The sequence below is a fragment of the Lagenorhynchus albirostris genome, chromosome 2 (assembly GCF_949774975.1).
Source record: "Lagenorhynchus albirostris chromosome 2, mLagAlb1.1, whole genome shotgun sequence".
NCBI lineage: Eukaryota > Metazoa > Chordata > Mammalia > Artiodactyla > Delphinidae > Lagenorhynchus > Lagenorhynchus albirostris.
In genome coordinates this window covers 50,832,504-50,852,044 of record NC_083096.1, presented here as the reverse complement: position 1 = coordinate 50,852,044, position 19,541 = coordinate 50,832,504, and the positions used below count along the sequence as shown (strand labels likewise).

At 34.2% G+C, this 19,541-nt stretch overlaps 1 protein-coding gene across 5 annotated transcripts in view; it reads left to right on the top strand.

Annotated features, from left to right (window-relative positions):
• RALGPS2 (Ral GEF with PH domain and SH3 binding motif 2) overlaps positions 1 to 18,114 on the top strand; it is a 164,700-nt gene extending 146,586 nt beyond the window's left edge. For 3 of the 5 annotated variants that reach the window (XM_060132625.1, XM_060132594.1, XM_060132604.1), the window contains 6 exons: positions 2,296 to 2,373; positions 3,991 to 4,096; positions 4,657 to 4,749; positions 12,004 to 12,109; positions 14,695 to 14,786; positions 17,468 to 18,114. In XM_060132625.1, coding sequence (XP_059988608.1) covers positions 2,296 to 2,373; positions 3,991 to 4,096; positions 4,657 to 4,749; positions 12,004 to 12,109; positions 14,695 to 14,786; positions 17,468 to 17,497 — 505 coding nt within the window. In that variant the 3' untranslated portion in view covers positions 17,498 to 18,114. Of the gene's footprint in view, positions 1 to 165; positions 289 to 2,295; positions 2,374 to 3,990; positions 4,097 to 4,656; positions 4,750 to 12,003; positions 12,110 to 14,694; positions 14,787 to 17,467 lie in introns of those variants that run through there. The other 2 variants (XM_060132614.1, XM_060132635.1) reach the window with 2 other exon arrangements.
• Positions 18,115 to 19,541: the final 1,427 nt, after the last annotated feature.

The following is a 19,541-nucleotide window of genomic DNA, read 5'->3' as shown; positions in this document are numbered from 1 at the left end:
TTTGTCAAGAGCAAAATGACTTAGTAAATTTTAAATTATACTGTAAGTAAAGCAGCTAAAAGTTTGAATTTAAATTGTCATTAATTCAAAGTTTGCACAAAGCACACAGATTTGTACTGAAATAATGTAAGTCATGTTCTGTTTTCTTTTCCTTGATGCTTTAAGCTGTAAGATCTGTCATCTGCTTGTGGCAAATACGCCATATTGATCTTCCAAAATAAGATTTTTCTAAAAACGTAGTCAAACAGTGTAAATAATTGTTATTTAAAAAATATCCATTAGAATTTTACTGTCTTTGACCATTTCCATTCTGCCATTGTCATATTAAGATACTTGAATCATGAGCAAAATAATTGCTCCCTGTTGTATATAAACTGAGCAATCTAAGTTTCTAAGCAACAAGATTAGATTGAATTTTGAATGTCATGTTAAAATTGATGAAGTTGAATATATTCAGTTACCTAAGTCCCTGTCAGTCACTTTTTAATAGAAAACAATTATATTAACTGTATATTTGAAATTGAACTATACATACTTGAATTGGTAAATTTCATGATGTAACTGGAAAATTAGATCCTTGTTCTTGAAACTTAATAAAGATTTCTCACCATTATGTGATTAAGATTTTACTTGCAAATCTAATATTTCAAACTACTTTTGAACCTTTCTACTCTAATTGTCAGTGTTCCTAAGTTTTGTTCTCTTTGTTTTGGGGGATTTTTAACAATTTTTTTTACATATTATTTCTCTTTCAACTTTTTCTTTCAATCTCTTTATTTGGGTTTGCCTGAAACAGGAAAAACACAAGAGTTGCCTCTGGCTTGCTGTCTGTACAAATTGTCTTATTAGTTCTTTCCCTCTAATAAGAACATAATATCATCAGATGTTGATTTCAGAGTGTACTGTATTTAGGTAAGAAACATTGATGAACAGAATTGTTCCTCAAATCGCATGAGTTATGAGCGAGTAACCAGAATGGTGTTGTGTTAAATAATCTGTTCTTATCCCAGCAGGTTACTTATGAAGATGGTATTTAACAGTATTAACCTTCACATCTCAAAACAGTATTTTTCTTTTGACAGAAGTTTTGCTTTGCAGATATTTGCAGCCAAAAGCATGTACTGTGCTTGTGCCAAGTTTAAATCAGTGGCTCTTGGGACATTTTGAGAGCAAATTAATGCTGCCCAGCAAGACTCAGACATGAAATATTAAAAAGTGAATAAAGACCTAGGATTTAAAATGCTACCTGTGGATAGTGAACTTCGAAAATAGATATCAAATATGTTGCCCCTTAAGTTGCTAAAATAATACTTTCTGTTTTAAATATCATTTATCAACAGTGCTACTTTTGGCTTTTCCTAGGCAAAGAAGTAACAGTGTTTCTACGTGTGTGTGTGTGTGTGTGTGTGTGTGTTTATTTCCTTTGTTAAGTATCACATGCCATTTTGGATGAATATTAACTCATACCATTTTTATCATTTATTGGCTTTATCATGTACTCATTTTAATTGATGTGGAAATAGAAGACTGCCTTATTTATTACTCAGTTCATCTCTTTTGGTAGTTTTCTTGGATTTTATATAAAAGAAAGGAAAATAAGGTGTTTAAGCCACATTACTTTTTTTTTTTTTTTTTTTTGCGGTACGCGGGCCTCTCACTGTTGTGGCCTCTCCCGTTGCGGAGCACAGGCTCCGGATGCGCAGGCTCAACGGCCATGGCTCACGGTCCTAGCCGCTCCGCGGCATGTGGGATCCTCCCGGACCAGGGCACGAACCCGTGTCCCCTGCATCAGCAGGCGGACTCTCAACCACTGTGCCACCAGGGAAGCCCTAAGCCACATTACTTTTAAGTTTATAGGTCACATTGCTTTTAGCTGTCTTTATAGGGGCATGCAATAAAAATTTATTTTTATGTAAATCCAGGTATCATATTTAAAGTGGAATCCAAGAACTGGAATATGAACAAAAGGATATTTTAAGTATTTTTCAGGCTTTGATAGTGTTTGGTTATAAATACCTCTTTAATTATTTTAGCAGATTTGTGAAAGTGAATGTATATAAATATATGGTTCGAACTAATAAACACCTTTAAGTATTTATAGTCAATAGTAGAAGAAAAAATAATTTGAAATTTATGCTGTATGCTTTAAAAAAAGAAAGAGGAGCAATCACATACTATCCTTTTGTAGGATTTAGAAAGCTGTATTACACAAAGAAATTATTATGCTGTTCTAGGTTATTGATGATAATTGTGTGAGTAAAAGTAATATATACAATTTATAATGGAATCCAACAGGAACAGATTATACCATTCTCTCGGCCCGGTGACAAGAGTGGCACGAAATGGCTATCGAAGCCACGTGAAGGCCAGCAGGTACAATTCCCCTGCATTCAGGGGTCACAGAACTCCCCTCTGGTGTTGGTGATTGGCTTACACGGGTGTGGTCTCATATTATTTCTGTTCTTTCTCAACTAATTGGTTTAAAAACTAAACAAAATGCCCATGAAAACTTTCTTTCCAAGATTTAATCTAGAGATAAATTTGAACTGTTCTTTCTGATCCCAGAGCTAATTGCTAGAACTTGCATCTTTATGTCAACATTTTTAAATAATTCCAAATCTGTCGCTTTTTAACTGCACAGGTCTTTCTAATGTTGCTGATTATTGGATAAGCAGTACAAAAATCCACTTGTTATTCAAGGCTGCAATCGAAGAATTTACTACATTCAATTTATCTTTTTTAAGAATTTTTCAGGTTAACTTCAGGTCCTGAATTTAGACAAGTCTTTTTTATTAAATAATATTTCTGTGTTTAAACTCATGTTCATTCAGTTGTTTATCTTGTTAAACCTGGTCTCTTTCTGTACTACATTAGCTGCAGAAGAAAATAAGTATGGTAGATTGATTGGGGGCTAGAGGTTAACAGTAATGGATAATCCACCAATTCTCATAATACAACAAAATACCAGACTTTAAAGTTAATTTTATGTCAATTTAATGGTGTCTAATCTCCTTGAATATATACCTCCTTGAATATAAATAGCTCCAGCATGAAATTTCTAGTGGTTTCTAAGTTTTTAAGTCACTTTGAAGACACCTAAATAATAAAAAAAGGATAAACTTGCAAACTTCAGGTTTCTTCACTGTTGTAGCAATTCTGCAGCTCATGTCAAATGACCGGAGGAATGACAGATTTTTTTTTTTTAATCAGTGTGTTATGTTTTAATTGACTTATATAGGAATTGTTCTTATTTTAACTGTTGGACCTTAAATGAGTCGGGAAGAGAGATTTAGATGTTTGATTATTATTTTGTGATGGTTTTCTTAAGATACAAGAAAAAGAAATCTTGAGTTTGGAGTTATTCCTTTCTTGGAGAGCTGTTAAGCTATAATCACTTAGATGCATTGCTGACATTAAAATGTCATCAAATTTTATTGCAGAAAGTTGGTTTTTTAAATATGTTGTTAATCGCCTTCATTACTTCTTTCACCTATTTTAGAATTAAGCATGGGTTTTCTTTTGCTTTTTTCCTTTTGATTCTGCTATTTTTATTTTGAGTTTTATATGCGTAAATACTTTTAACAAATAGAATCCTCATCTTTCCCACTAGGACTTAAGTTTCTACTGGGGAAAAAAAGGTTTCAGCAGTGCTGCAGTGTGGCATGTTAAGAAGAAAAGTCTTAAATCTAATTTAATCTTTAATTTAAAATTTAATCTTTACTAGGGTGAATCTCTGTATTCTTTCTAAATTATACTTGTTCAGATATGCAATAAAATGTGTTTTTTAACCATCTGCTGACTTCAGTAACTTCCTGTTAATTTTGTGACAGCTTACAAATTTCAGATCAGTAAGCCTTTATAATTGTCAGTGTCTTCTTATTCTGAATAAAGTAACAGTTTTAAAATTAAGAATAATTACATTTTATTTAAGTACCTACTTGATAATCACTAAAGCGCTTATATGTTCTTTTCTTCATTTCATTATTATAGTTCTGCAGAATCAGAAGATTTGGCAGTACATTTATATCCAGGAGCTGTTACTATTCAAGGTGTTCTCAGGAGAAAAACTTTGTTAAAAGAAGGCAAAAAGCCTACAGTAAGAATTTAATATATTTTAATACACGTTCTAAAATTAAGCAAATGAATAGGACCCTAAAAAATATGAAGACAGTTGAAATAAAATATATTTCAGATATATAATACACTTGAAATAATTTAAGATACACCGTTGCCTCACAATGTTATTTAATTTAAAGTGTTATTATACCTGCCATATAGATTTTGGTTAAATAATACATTTTGGGTGTTTAAATCAAGATGCTCCTGTACTTCTCTTTGCTCCCTAATATAGTTCTTAGAGAACCTTGAAAATATATCCCGTTAAGAAGTATTTTAAGTAGTAAGCTTAGAAGAAATAGAAAACAGAGTGACAGCCCCAAAAAATAGAATTCAACCAATTTTGTTTGGTCAGTCCTAAGTAGAAAGTATTGAGTGGACGTGATAAGAATATTTGAGATAAAGATTTCAGAAGTGATGAAACTCGAAGCTAAGGTGGTGGAAGTGAAGTGGAGCTAAAGATCTTTGGCACTGAGAAAGCAGAGTGACTGAGAAGCCAGTAGCATTTGCGTAGTATATTCATGTGTCTGTCCTCTCCAGGTAGCATCTTGGACGAAATATTGGGCAGCTTTGTGTGGGACACAACTTTTCTACTATGCTGCCAAATCTCTAAAGGCTACAGAAAGAAAACATGTAAGTATTCCTGTTCCAAGTTGTTAGCATACTTTCACAGCCTCTTCATGGTTGTAAAGAAAGTAGGTCTAATGCGATGCAAGGGTTTGGGTTTTTTCCCACATTCTAACCCAGAAGTTCTTACACTTTCCTTGTTGGAATATTATAATGGAATTATTTTTGTTTAGTAAGACCATTCCAAGGAAGGTCTTGGAACAACTTCCATATTTTGTAGTTTCGTTTTTGAATGCTATTTTTCCATTGCAAATGTCAAAACTGCACACTACAAGTATCTATCTTCACTTCCAAGCCCTCTCAAACCTGGGTTTTTTGGGTCAGAAAATGGTTGAAAACTATCGCCTTGGAGTCTCGTTTCCTAATTTGTAAAATATGAAAGATTCGGACCAGCATCTCTGGTTCTTTCCACCTCAGTCTCTGTTTGAGTGATTTTCCCAGCAGTGAAGAGGAATAATAGTTACTAAGGTTACTGTGATCACCTTCTTGTGTTTAAAAGAAGCTTTGAAATGCTCTTTTCTCCAGATGTAGAATCTTTCTATAAATCTTTTTTTTTGCATGCTGTTTTTTCTATGCCAGTGATACAGTATTTGAAAATGGAAAACTAAGTTTCCATTTTCCATGTTGCGTTAACAAAGTCCCCTGGAGAGGAATTTTATTTCTAAATTGTGTATTTTGGGGGTGGGGGGGGAATTAAATGGTTTACCATACTGAGGAAAGGTAAGCCACTGAAAAAAAAAAAATTAAGTTCTTTTACTACTTAAACGTTACCCAGTGATACTACATAATTCAGAGAAGACCTTCTTTTTTTTTGGAGGCGGTAGGGGGGCGGCGGGGGAGGGCATTTATCACTTCGTGTTTTTTTATTCTAACAATGGCTCTTAAAAACTATAACACACACACATTACTTGTATACATTTTAATATCAGGTATTACTTCACCAAACACTTTGACTAAATTTACTGGGATTCAGTGTTTTTTTGTTTTGTTGTTGTTTTGTTTTGTTCCTTTTAGTAAGAATAATCCCTAGTTTGAAGTTTGGTTGGATGAGGCCAGTTACAAGTTCAACTTCAGACATTATCATTAGAGAAGCTTTTCTTTATTCTCACAGTTTTAGCCCTTTAATCACACCAGGGGTAGAGGAGAATACGTTTTCGGTTTAAATGAATGTGGGAAGTGCCATATGATAGCATCACCTACCTTTCCTTATCAGCGGTACCCATACCTTGTCACTGTCCTGAATTTCATGTTAATCATTGTCTTGCTTTTCTTTAGAGTTTACCACATATGTTTCCTTAAACAGTACATTGTGTCATTCTTTAATTGTACCTGAATGGAATCATACAAATTCCTGAGCACTGACTTTTTTGCTCACTCTTATGTTAGAATTATCTAGATATAGTCCTCACATTGAGGTGAAGGACTGTTTTTTGTATTCTAGTCAAATTGACTATAATGCCCACATACCTGACAAAGCTACAGTTTAGTTTCACTAGAACGTTTTACAGAGTAATTGCCTCTGGTTAGTACTGCTGTACTCAAAGGAGGGGGGAAAAAAAGGGTGATATAGCTAAATTAAATTGTCATCTTCAGATATAGTTAACTGTTCACTTAGCCACTTCCAGAGACTTGGCTGGATTTCACTTATTATAAAGAAGTTGACTATGATAAAGAAGTAAAATGTATAAGGTAAATTTTTTTTTGTTTTTTCCTAACTTTAATTAGAAAGAAGCCAAATTAGAGAATTGATTAAATAACTGAATTTGTCCTCTAATACATATGTTAAATATCTTTTTGTGTTTGGCATTGGTACTTATACATAGAGAATAATAATATGCTAGTTTGGGCTTTTAATTATATGAAGTGATAAATAATGCATATGAAATGTTTAGAAATTAGAGCATAGTGGGCTGTGAAGGGAGCCCAACTGAGTGCCGAGGAAATGGACTGTATTCCTCATCTTTTCTAATTTAAACTGTTAAGATTAAAGAAAATTATAAGAACAAAATAGAGTATAGAGACAAGTCCATGTTTATATTTAGTATCAATTTTAGGATAGAAAAGATAGGGCACAGAACTAGAAGCAATGAAGGAAAAAAAATTTTAATCATTTTCAAACAGTTAAAATACAAATTGGAAGAAAATATTAGCTGTACATAAGCAATAGATAAGAGATTAAAATCTTTTATATAAACACAGCACCATCTATGTAGTGTTCTTGCCAAAAATTTAACCTGAATTTAATCATGAAGAAACAATTAAATCCACATTGTGGAACATTCCTATAAGACAACTGGCTTGGATTCTTAAGACCAAAATTTGGCAGATGGAATAGGGTAGGGGGACAGAAGGACTGTTCTAGATTAAGAGAAACTAAAGAGTCTTGACAGCTAAATGCAATGTATGTACCTTGGTTTAATCTTGGAGGAAGTCTTTTTAAGCTATAAAGCTCATAATTAGGACAATCAAAGAAATTGTAATATGGACTTTATATGATTGTGACTGTTAAATTTCTTGAATATGTTACATTGTGGTTATATAGTAATATATTCTTAGGAGATACATGTCGAAATATTTAGAGTCCAATGTTATGTGTGCAGCTTACATTTAAATGTTCAAAGAGATCAAGCAAATGAAAAATGTAGATATATGGGTAATCATTGTAGCATTGTTTCAACTTCTCTGTAGTTTGAACCTTTTCAAAATTAAAAGCTGGAGGAGGAAAAAGTGTCACTAATGAAAGTATACCTGTTCATATGTATATAAATAAATGTGGGAGGAGGAAATCTGGAAGCCTACACCTCTATGTTTTATTGCTCTCTAAAGTATGAATGTTTTTGCCTGTGAGGAGCAGAGCAGACTTGGGAAGAGAGAATAACTGGGAAGAAAGGAGGGGGACTATGGTTTTATTATGTCTATATTTTTGAATGTTTTAAGGTGAAAACATTCACTGTAAAATTATTTTTAATTGAAGTGTATTCATTTAAAAAAATTTTTTGCAGATATGTTTGAGCCTATCTCTGCATAGTAATGAGTGAATAAATACTGTTTGATAAGTTAAAATTTAAAAACCAAGGCTACACCTGAAAAAGAAATCTGTAACCTATATAAAGACCTTCCACAACTCAGTAAGAATAAAACAACAGTAGAAAAATGGAATAGGGAGATAAAGAAGGTGAAATATAAATGGTTAATAAACATGAAAAGGTGATGAACCTCACTAGGTATCAAAAACACAGATTAAAGAAGATGCCCATTTTTTTGGCCATTAGGCAGAAATTTTAATGATTGATAATATAACACTAGCCAGGATGTAGGGAAACATAGACAGTTGGTGGAAATTTAAATTGGTATTGTTTTTGTGGTGGACAATTCTAGTCAGTATATAACTTAATAACCAGCGATTCTTTATCTGAAAGTCTGTCCTATGGAAATCCTTGAACAAGTGCACAGATATCTATAGAAGAATATTCCTGGAATATTTATAGTATCAGAAATCTGCAAACACTGAAAATACTTATTATTAAGGAAATACTGATAGGTAAAAACCACAAGTCAGAGTAAGTATACCCCCATTTGTATATAAAAACCAACAGCAACAGAAAAGTCAGTCTTTGGTGTAATGCATAGAGAAAGGTCCAGATGGCTACACCCCAAAGGATGATGAATTCTGGGGAGTGGGATGAGATTCAGCTGGTGGTTGAGGGCATTTGTACTCTATGTAAAGGGGCTTATACTGTTTGAATTACTTTTTTTTTAATTGAAAAAAGAAGCAATTGATGCAGATGTTTTGGGGGCTAGGAAAAGAATATTAGAAAATCATGCTATCTGCTTTGACATAAATTATTAGCTGTGAAATCAGCTGTTCTGTAGTATTGCCAATTTGATTCTCCATAGTATTAAAACTTCCTAATCCCTTTGGCTTTCATTTTTGTAGTACCCATGTTGTTACAAATAATGTGATGTGTTCCTTCTTTTCCCCATTTCTTTAAAATGTGAAACATATACATGCAAAGATATATAGTATACATGTACATTTTAAAGAATAATAAATAAAATGAACACCTCTATAACTCCACGCAGCATAAGAAGACAGAGCATTACCAGAACCGTCCAAGACTTCCCAGATAGCATCCTCTTCCTTCCTTATCAGCCACACCCACAGCCTATCACTGTCCTAAATTTCATGTTCATCACTGCCTTGTTTTTGTTCAGGATTTTACTATATATGTTTCCTTAACACATTATCTCATTTTTGAACTGTACCTGAATGGATTCACATATATAATTTTAAGCAGTCCATTTGTTGCTTAATATATTGTTGATGAGATTCATCACTGTTGATGCATATAGCTGTCCTTTATTCCTTTTCACACTTGAATAGTCTTCCACGTTATGAATCTGCCATAATTTATTCATCATTCTACTGATGGATATTTGGATGCTTTCCAGGTTATTGCTGTATCTAACAAAGCTACTATGAATATTTTTGTGCATATGTTCTCTAGATTATATACCAAGGAAGGCAAACGTTCAACTTTACAAGAAAATGCCAAATTGATTTACGTACTCACCAACAGCATAATGAGGTTTTTCATTGTTCCACACCCTCACCATACTTGTTGTCAGGCTTTTTAATTTTGGCTAACCTAGTAAATATGAAATGGTACCTTGTGATTTTAATGTACACACCCCAGATTATTAATGAGTTTGAAGTTTTTTTCATGTTGTTGGTCATTCATGTTTCTTCTCTAAAATGCCTGGATAAATCTTTTGCTTATTGGATAGCGTGTTTTCTTACTAATTGGTAAAGGTTCCTTATATACTCTGGATACTGATCTATTAGCAGTTATGTGTTACTAATATCTTCTTCCAATTTGTTTGATTTGTTTTTTTTTTACTCTCTTTGTGATGTTTTTAGTGAATAGTTCTTAATTTTAAAGTAATAAAATTTATCCTTTCCTTTATGCATAACAGTTTCTGAGTCATGTTTTTAAAGTAAAATACTTCTCTAACCGGAGATCTTCAAGATATTCTCCTATAATTTCTACTAATAGATTTAAAGTTTTGCAATTTGCTTTAAAATCATTGATCCACCTGGAGTCAGAGGGGTGTGTGTGTGAAATGTGTTATGAAATAGGCATTCATTTTGATTTTTCTGCACGGATGAGAAATTTTCCTGGCACCATCTATTGAACAGTCCATTCTTACTTCACTGATCTGCAGAGCCCACTCTTATCGTTTGAGTTTGCATCTATGTGCACAGATTGCTTTCTAGACTTCCATCGCCCTGTCAGTCTGTCCTTGTCTCAGTAGCTCATGGTCTCAGTTACTGTAGATTTATAAGTCTTGTGTAGCAAGGCAAGTCCAGCCTAATTCTTCAGGAGTGTCTTGGCTATTTCTGATCCTTTGCTCTTACATGTAAGTTTTAGAATCAGCTTCTCAAGTTCCACATAAAACCCTACTGGAATTTTTATTGAAATGACACTGAATCTGTAGACCAATTTAGGGAGAATTGACATCTTTACAACATTGAACCTTTTTCTTCATCTCATGGTTTTTCTCTGTTGATTTAGGTCTTCTTGAAAGTCTTTTAACTGTTACACTTTCCTGTATGTCTTTTGTTACATATATTACTAGGTACCTTTCCTATAAGTGACTTTTATAATTCTAGTGTATAAAATTGCAGTTGACTTTTTTTTTTTTTTTTTTGCGGTACGCGGGCCTCTCACTGTTGCAGCCTCTCCCGTTGCGGAGCACAGGCTCCGGACGCGCAGGCTCAGCGGCCATGGCTCACAGGCCCAGCCGCTCCGCGGCATGTGGGATTTTCCCGGACCGGGGCACGAACCCGTGTCCCCTGCATCGGCAGGCAGACTCTCAACCACTGCACCAGGGAAGCCCGCAGTTGACTTTTATATTGATCTTTTCCAAGCATCCTTGCTGATCTTTCTTATTAACTTGGTGGATTTTCCGTGTAGATAATATCATCTGTGAGTAATGGCAGTTTTATTTCTTCCTCACCCTTATACCTTTTATTTCTTTCCTGTTATCTTAGTGTGCTGACTAGGTCTTCCAATTCAGTGTTGGATGGAAGTAGCAATGGTGGGCATCCTTGTCTTAAAACTGATTTTGAAGTGTTTTTAGCATTTTACCCTTGAGCATGCGTTGCAGGGTTTTGTTTTGGGTTTTGTTTTGTTTTGTTTTTTTCTTTCCTGCTTTGTTTTGTTCGGGTTTTGTGGGGGGTTTGTTGTTGTTTGTTTGGTAGGTACTCCTTATTGAATTAGGAAATTCTGTTCCATTCCAAGTCACATAGATATGCATTATATTTTAGCAAATGGTTTTATTTTACATCAACTGAGTTGATCATACTTTTTTCTTTTAATGTTAATACAGTGATTTATTTTAATAATTTATCTAAAGTTGAACTAAGCTTGCTTTCATGAAATAAACCGAACTTAGTTGCAGTCATTGATTTCTAACATTAAATCACCCTCATATTCCTGGGATAAATCCAGTTTGGCCATCATGTACCAGCTTTTTTATACACTGCTAGATTCAGTTTGCCAATATTTTATTTAACATATTTTCATTTATGTTCATGAGTAGGATTAACTTAAACTTCTTGCTTTTATAACAGCCCTTTTTTTTCCATTACTAAAATGTAACTTTATAAAAAATAGAATAACTAGACAAGTAAGAAGCATGCTAAGAATACCTTCTTTTTGAGAAATACAGGCAAGAATATATTATTAAGAATTGTGATGGCGGTGCTGATTCATTAAATCATCAGGTTATCAGGTTTAAGATAACACCCCTATTACATTGGTACACCTTAAACTTATACAATGTTATATGTCAGTTACATTCAGTAAAGGGTGTGTGTGTGGAGATAACACCTCTATTAAAATGGAAGTGTGTTTCCTATAACGAAGGGGTGAGGTGTAGCACAGTAACAAAAAAAAAAACAATACAGAAACATTTACCAGATCTACTAACAGATCATGGTCTTTGGGAGTGGACGCTAGGATAGTTAACTTTTGATGAAGATTTGAAGCTGGGAAAGATCTGGAAAGTATAAGAGACTATCTGAAGAGGGCATGCCTACATGGAATTTAGTAGTAAGAGACCGGGAGCAGACCTGACCAGCATGAAATCTCGTCTCTCTCTAGGAGAAACTGAAAATATGCTCTCTAACAGTTAATTTTTACATAGAATAAGCCATAAATTTTGTTTCCATTAATTATTTTTTTTATCTCTCAGTTCAAATCAACATCAAATAAGAACGTGTCTGTAGTAGGATGGATGGTGATGATGGCTGATGACCCGGAACATCCAGATCTCTTCTTGCTGACTGACTCTGAGAAAGGTGAATCATTAAAATAACTAGGGCTTAAGGTATTGCATGTACACAACTTTCGATAAGCCAAAATTTATCAATAGTTTAACTGGAATACACGACTAGGGGCATTGTTTGTGTAGTTCAATCTCTTGGGAAATATTTGTGTCACATAATGTAATGTATACTAATGATAGCAATATTTTTAGATATCAATATCTATTAATTGGTTATTTAATAAGCTTATTAAATAAGCTTATTTTCTTTGCTACATGGGCATAAGCTTGAAATTAAAAACCCAAATAATCCCTAGAGAGCTAATAACCAGAAAAGGAAGGAGGGAATTCGAGAATCTATAGACCACTGTTAACTTTAAAATCTCAGCTTTACAGTATGCAGTACCCCTTCGTTTATATTCTGAGATCAATTGTTATTCTTAAGCTCTGAATGTGGCAGAAGTTTTCCTTTAAATGATTTTTATTCCATTACTTTTAATTAAATTAATTGGTAATTTGACTCAAACCACTTTCCAAATAAGTATAATTTTAATTATAATACTTAGCTTACAATGTATAGAGACATTTATGAGTGAAAGTGTTGGCTATTGACCATAGGAGTTTTAAAAACTTTAAAACTTTAAACTTTAAAAGTGGATGAGAGAGGTTGGAGGGTGGGCTGTGTAGTAGAATCAGATCATACCTTCTCACCCTGCCTGTGCCAGTTGTGGAGACCTCAGTGGTCATCAGAACAGATCCTCATGTGGGTGCAGCTCTTCCTTCGTAAAGTCTGCCAGCTGTTGATAAGCACCACAAAGGAAGCCAGAAAGAAAATTCTTTCATATCTGCCCAGAATCTTCCACTTCAGCAGCTCACTACTACTAAAATGAAGTTATATTACCTTTTACTGACTGTAAAATTATACTCTGACTTGTGTTTATTTAGAATGCATATCCACAGATATTCTGCTTTTAGGATATTGTGGTACTTTAAGTAAAAATTTAAGAAAATATGCAGAAAAAGTTAGTGCAGAAAAAAATAATAGCAAAATGTTATGTTTTTAGATGAAATAGGTTGACTTACAGAGTAAGGAGCTCCTACTCAACATTCTGAATTCAAAGCCCCAGCCTCCACCCTGCCAATCCCAAAGGCCTTCATTATTTATAAAAGATCATTTTCATGGGGTTCAGTTAACAAATTATTTGTCTTCCATCAGTTCCTTAGTGTGTTTGACAGAACCGTTTCAGAGTACAAGGTTTTTATGAAGTCTGTACTGATGGTCTTTTTCAGGGAGGAGAGAGTAGGTAGATGGCAGCTGTGGCCAGCTGATCAGATACGTCTGCTATTTAGGTTGATCTAATGTTTGCATCTGTGTTTAACAAGCAAAACAGTGTTATTTTAGTAATTAAACATTTGGTGAAGAAAGCTGTTGCCTCTGAAAGTGAAAAAAAGTCTTTGAGCAAATCTCAAAGAAGAGCTGTATAACGCCTGCATATAGATGAGGCTCTTGAGCCATTGAATTCAGTTATAAAGGAAAGAGTAGCACTCAGTAAGAATTGGGAGATAAAAAGAACTCAGGTCAGTGAAAAAGGGGAATTAAGCTCAACTTAGGGCACCTGTACTACATAAGTCCTTTCTTCTTTTCTCAGTTTATTACCTTAATACATATAAACATATAAAATATCCTTATTATGTGTCAGTTTTGAATTAGAGTCAACATAAGGTCTAAATACCTACAACACACATAAAACAAATGAATTTCTAATTTTCTAAAAGAGAAAAAGTTGCCTTCTCAGATTTTTCACATAAGCCCTCACTAGACCTAGAAATTTTTCTAATAATTTTGACAAATGTTAACTAAAAACTAAAAGCATAGGTTATATTGATGTTAGCTGATTAATCCTTAATCACATTAAATAGCTAATATTTAAGTGTTAAACATGTTAAAGCATTCTGGCCTATAAAAATTCAGTATTAGCATCTACTAATATTTAGATCATCTAAATAGTGCTGAGAAGTGATATTCTGCACTCTCATCCACTCATACAAATCTAGAGAAGCCAAACAATTTTTTTTTTTTTTTTTTTGGCTGCGTTGGGTCTTCGCTGCGTGCGGTCTTTCTCTAGTTGCGGTGAGCGGGGGCTACTCTTCGTTGCGGTGCACAGGCTTCTCATTGCGGAGGCTTCTCTTGCTGCGGAGCACAGGCTCTAGGCACACGGGCTTCAGTAGTCGTGGCTCGTGGGCTCTAGAGTGCAGGCTCAGTAGTTGCGGCACATGGGCTTAGTTGCTCCGCGGCATGTGGGATCTTCCCAGACCAGGGATCGAACCCGTGTCTCCTGCATTGGCAGGTGGATTCTTAACCACTGCGCCACCAGGGAAGCCCCAAACAATTATTTTATTTAAATATACTTTAAAGAGCATTTAAGGAGGCAAAATACTTCTTTTCCAATTCATAAACAGCAAAACAGTGACTTTCTGCATAAATGATAGCACGTGAATGTAGCACAGAGAACTCTTCGTTTTATATGTATTGGAAAATCAGGTGTTAGAGAAATAGAATTCTTAAACGGAGAACTGTCATCAATTTTTATTGTTTCCCTTTGTTTTTAATAATTTTAGGAAATTCATACAAATTTCAAGCTGGCAGTAGGATGAATGCAATGCTGTGGTTTAAGCACTTGAGTGCAGCCTGCCAAAGTAACAAACAACAGGTAAGCATCTCTCTTAACCCTCAAAATAGTCCATAAATTGCGAATATATTTAAAAGAGTTCCAAAGAGAAGTAAGTGGACTCATTTTTGGAGTGAAGTAGGGAAACTGTTCATATTCTATTTCTTGTTGACCACAGTCAGCAAGACATGAAGTCCACATTTTAGAGAGGAGATGGGTAATAAACAAGCGAACAAATAACAAAATTTCAAGTAGTAAAAACCGTATGAACAAAATAGAATTACATGATACGGAGTGATGGGAGTAGAGACAGACTTTAAATAAATAAGAGTGAACAGCAAAGATCTCCCTAAGGAGATGACAATGACATGAATGACAGGAAGGAAGGGCCATGTGAAGATAAGGGGGAACAAAGTTCTGGTGGAGGGAAGAGTAAGTGCACAAAGACCCTGAAGATGGAACAAGCTTCAGGTGTTCAAAACAGGGAACTGTAGCCCTTGTTGGGAGAATGTAGTGGGAGGCAAGGAGACTCTAGAGAGGTAAAAATATGGTGGCACCTTAACAAAAATTATTCTGATTTGTCTTTACTTGTTCTATTGACAATTTTATGCGGGTTCCTGTGCTTGCAGTGAAACCCAAAACTATGTGGACTTTTTGTTTGTTTTTATTTTTACTGAAACAAAGATGGTCTAACTCAAAGGCTTTCAGCTACAAAGGGGAATGAATCCATAGTGGTGTTTTCCCCAAACCCGGTTGCAGATCTAAAGTTGAACCATGAATTGGTAGGGCAGACATAAATAAACATAGACTTTTTTAGGCCAGTTTTCAGTTGAATATATTTGAAAATTTTATTGTCTTAAGGTACTGAAATACAGAAGTATATGGTAAGTGTTATCAATAGCTAATTTTGAATAATATAATACATTATACAAGTTTATAAAGGTTATAAATGTATTTTCCACTGTGTGCTATCAGGACCCAAGTTATTATCCCTTTTTGGATAAAGGAAGAAACTAAGGCTCGGAAATCCTAAATGACCTACACAGGGTCAAACAAGTAAAAAATCGTGGACCTGAGATGACACAAACTCTGTCTTCATCCTATAGATTCATTCTTCTTAAATATTGTTGGAATGGGCCTTGTTCTCTTACAATTTTTATTTCAAAAATATATGAAAGACTAATAGCAATATTTGGTACCATTCTTAACAATGTCCCTTAAGGACATGAAATACCATAGAGCAAAAATTACTTTCTTGCCCCTGTCAAGTTAGTGTCTGGGACAGAATGAAGGAAACAAACCTTCTTTTGCCTAAACCAAGTTTTTCAGGATTCAGCTCCATGCCGTACATTTTCTTTAAATGTAGGTTAAAGTACTGTATCATTTCTTTTCAATCTCAAGTTTCAAGATTAATCTAGACAGGGTATGCGTACCAGCATAGAGGTTCAATTTCTTTTTATTATTTTAGTGGACTTTGCTACTGAATAAGCCAACCAGATGTGTATAAATGGGGTTTTTTTAATTTGTTTGTTCCTATACTTGGAAGAATCAGAGAAGTAGCAAATTTATAAATAGAAGCTGTGAAATTTGAAAACTTTTAGTAGAAGACTCTAACTCAGGTACAACACCTTAAACCATAGTCAGGCAACTTAGGAGGAGATGAAAGTGTTACTTTATTAAAATATTGGTTTTCTTAGAACCAGACCCTGAGAATTTATACTTTAATTTAAGCACTCTTGGATTTGTACTGTTGTATTTATAGTTCAGTTATGATTATATTGTCAAATAATTTTTCATTCAGAAGCTGACACACATAAGAGATTAATCTTTTTTTTTTTTTTAGTATCCCAGGTTTTCAGAAAAAGGTTGCTAAAGTGTGGGAACTGTTAAGCTCTTTTAAAGGACAGAGTAATGACCACTGATGCATGAATTTCTCTACCAGCACAACTTTGGAAAACTGGTAGTAAAAGTTAAGAGCATTTTTTTTTAGCATGGTGAAGCCCTCTTTAGTCCTTGACTAGAGGGTTCATTAATTTTTAAAAACAAAATATATTCATATTTCTAAGAATTATTGTTGAATTTCAGACTTAAAAGAAATCAAATTAAATTTGATCCAGTCTATAAGCAGCAAACTGTTATATAACCTATAGATTTTGCAGAGTCACAAAGTTTCAGGTAAGAGTTTATCTAGCAATGAGTTTTATTCTTTTATACTCATTTTCATGATGATTTCACAAAGAAATTCTTAGTAATGTTTGTTATAAAATTATCTGTGCTGCATTTTAAAATTTGCATGTAGGAATTCATTGTAATACAGATAATGAAAAAATAAATGATGACAAGCATTTTGTGTGGAATCTCACACTACTACGGCCATACTTACTCTTTCCTCATTCATTTATTCACTCAGCAAACATCTCCTGAGCTCCCCTGTGTTAGACAAGAAAGATACTGTCTCTGCCCTTTTTCCCACCCGGATTTCAATTTATTGGAAAAAGTATTAACTCATCTCAGTGACTTCCTCTCAAAAATGTTCTAGTGTATTTTATTCATTATTCATAAACAATTACAGTACCTTCTATCAAATTCCTTTTTTAAAAAGATATTTAGGTCAGAAAGATTTTAATATTTGGGCTTACTTAGAATGACAAGGAAATATAAGAAATAGAACTTTGAAAAACACCTTTTAAATACTGTCAGTTTGTAATGCTTATATTTTTTAGGTTCCTACAAACTTGATGACTTTTGAGTAAAAGCCTGATAAAAAACAAGGTGAACTGTTATCTTAAGTGAAAGCAAGGACCTGATGAAAGAGCGCCAGCTATAAACCAATCCTGTGCCAGGAAGAGCCCAGAGGTTCCATCTCAGCCTCTGGAGTTCTGAACCAAAAAAGCACTAATTTCAGGGAATGAAGTGAGATATTCCCAGAGAACAAATTGGAGTTGCAAAACAAACTGCCATGGACCATGCTTCTTATCTCTGAACTGACCTGTGGAAACCACTGCCTTAAAAGAATGAAAGGAAAACCAACATGAAACACCAAATAGTGTGTGTGAATCTTCTGGCGGTGCTGTGCTTGGAATAGATCGTAGCTAATTTGCATTTCTTTTAACTTTGTACTAATTTTGGAGGGGAGAATCGCCTTTTTTTAGATACACTTTAAAAAGAAAAACATATTTCTTATGGGTTACATTAGGAGCTGGGTTTAAAGTGAGGTGTAAAGCTACTCCAGCTTAGTAGGGTTCTACCAGCAGCCTAGCGAAAAGGTTTGCTTGAGCTTCCATTAGTCTGCAGCCTCACTCGCTTTTTCACAACAAGAGTGTAGGAATTAGAAATGTTAATAATGTGAGTTGTTGGAGTTTGTTTGGGATTTGGGGGGGGGGTTGTTTTGGATGAGGGGAGATTTTTAAAAACACTAAACTTCTGAAATTTAGTACTGTTTGGGGTACATTATTTCCTGCAGGAGGTATAAAGGCTGAGTGTTCATATGCCAGACACTTTTTTCAAGTGGGCTCCAGAAAACATGGTTGTTTTTAGCTGGGTTTAAAGCTTGGCCTTCTATATGAGTTCATTGTTGGACCACAGATCTGCTTAGTAGAGAACTGTAATCCCTACCTAAACTTTTCTAAGAAGATTTTACAATAACTACATTTTTCAAGTGAATTGGATTACCCCTTCTATCACTCACAGGTGATTTTTATCATCAAGGGTGATGTATTGATATTTTATCAGGATAGTTTCCTTTACAGTGTTTCATGTGCACAATGCCAGTTATTTTTTTTGTTATTCATTTTCATTATTTTTGATCAATATGAGATTCAGGATCACATTTGTTTAAAAGAGAGTCGACGTATGTACGTATGCATGTATGTATTTTATTATAAGGCATACAAAATAATTTTCAAAGGGAAAAAGGTGAAAGACTGAGATGCTGGGAATTTTAAGTATCAAAACTTTCCTTCCTACTTAAGCTTCCTTTATTACAAACATTTTTCTCAAAACTTACTATAGGTCCTTACAATGAAACCGTATTTTGTCAGTAGTTGATCAAGCAGTTTTGTGAGAGCTCTTTAATGCAATAATGCATTTAACTTTTGAAATAAATGTTAAGTTACAAAAAATGTTTGCAGGTGAAATGCCTTAGAGTTTTAACAAAAAACTGGCACTTGAAAAAAGGCTGTGTGTTGGATGTTACAAACTCATGAGGCATCATGGATTTTGGCTGTGGCCCAGAGTAAGAAGTGCTTTTTGACTGGTAACTTCTGATAGACTTCTATTACTTTGGGCCTCACATAAAATTTTTCAGATTGTATTCTTGGAGAATTTTATGCTTTTTTTTAATCATAAGTATTTCATCCTTGAATCCATGAAACTTAAATAGAAAATATTGCTTATTAGAATAATTAGCTAAAAAATCTCTCCATTGGAAAGTAGAAGAGCTTTCCCTGAGTGCTTAGTTTTTAAATTTAGTGTTCTGTTTGGAAAGGATATTAAGAGTTCAAATATCTTTCTCATATAGCACAGTTAGTAATACCATTACTTCTGGTTTTGTGAAAAGTGACATGAGCTGGAAGAGGGCAAAATGTGGGCTATGCTAGTGATTTTATCTCCCAGCATAGCCCACACTGGGCGCTGAGAAGAGGCCCTCTGCATAACCAGCATAGCAGTATTACTCTGTAGACCTTGCACATCTGACTTTTGTTTTAATTTTCTTGTTTATTTCTCTTCAGAAATAAGTGTTTTTAACAGTGTATGTGCTTTTTAAAAAACACTGTGGATGAAAACCCTGTGGATTTT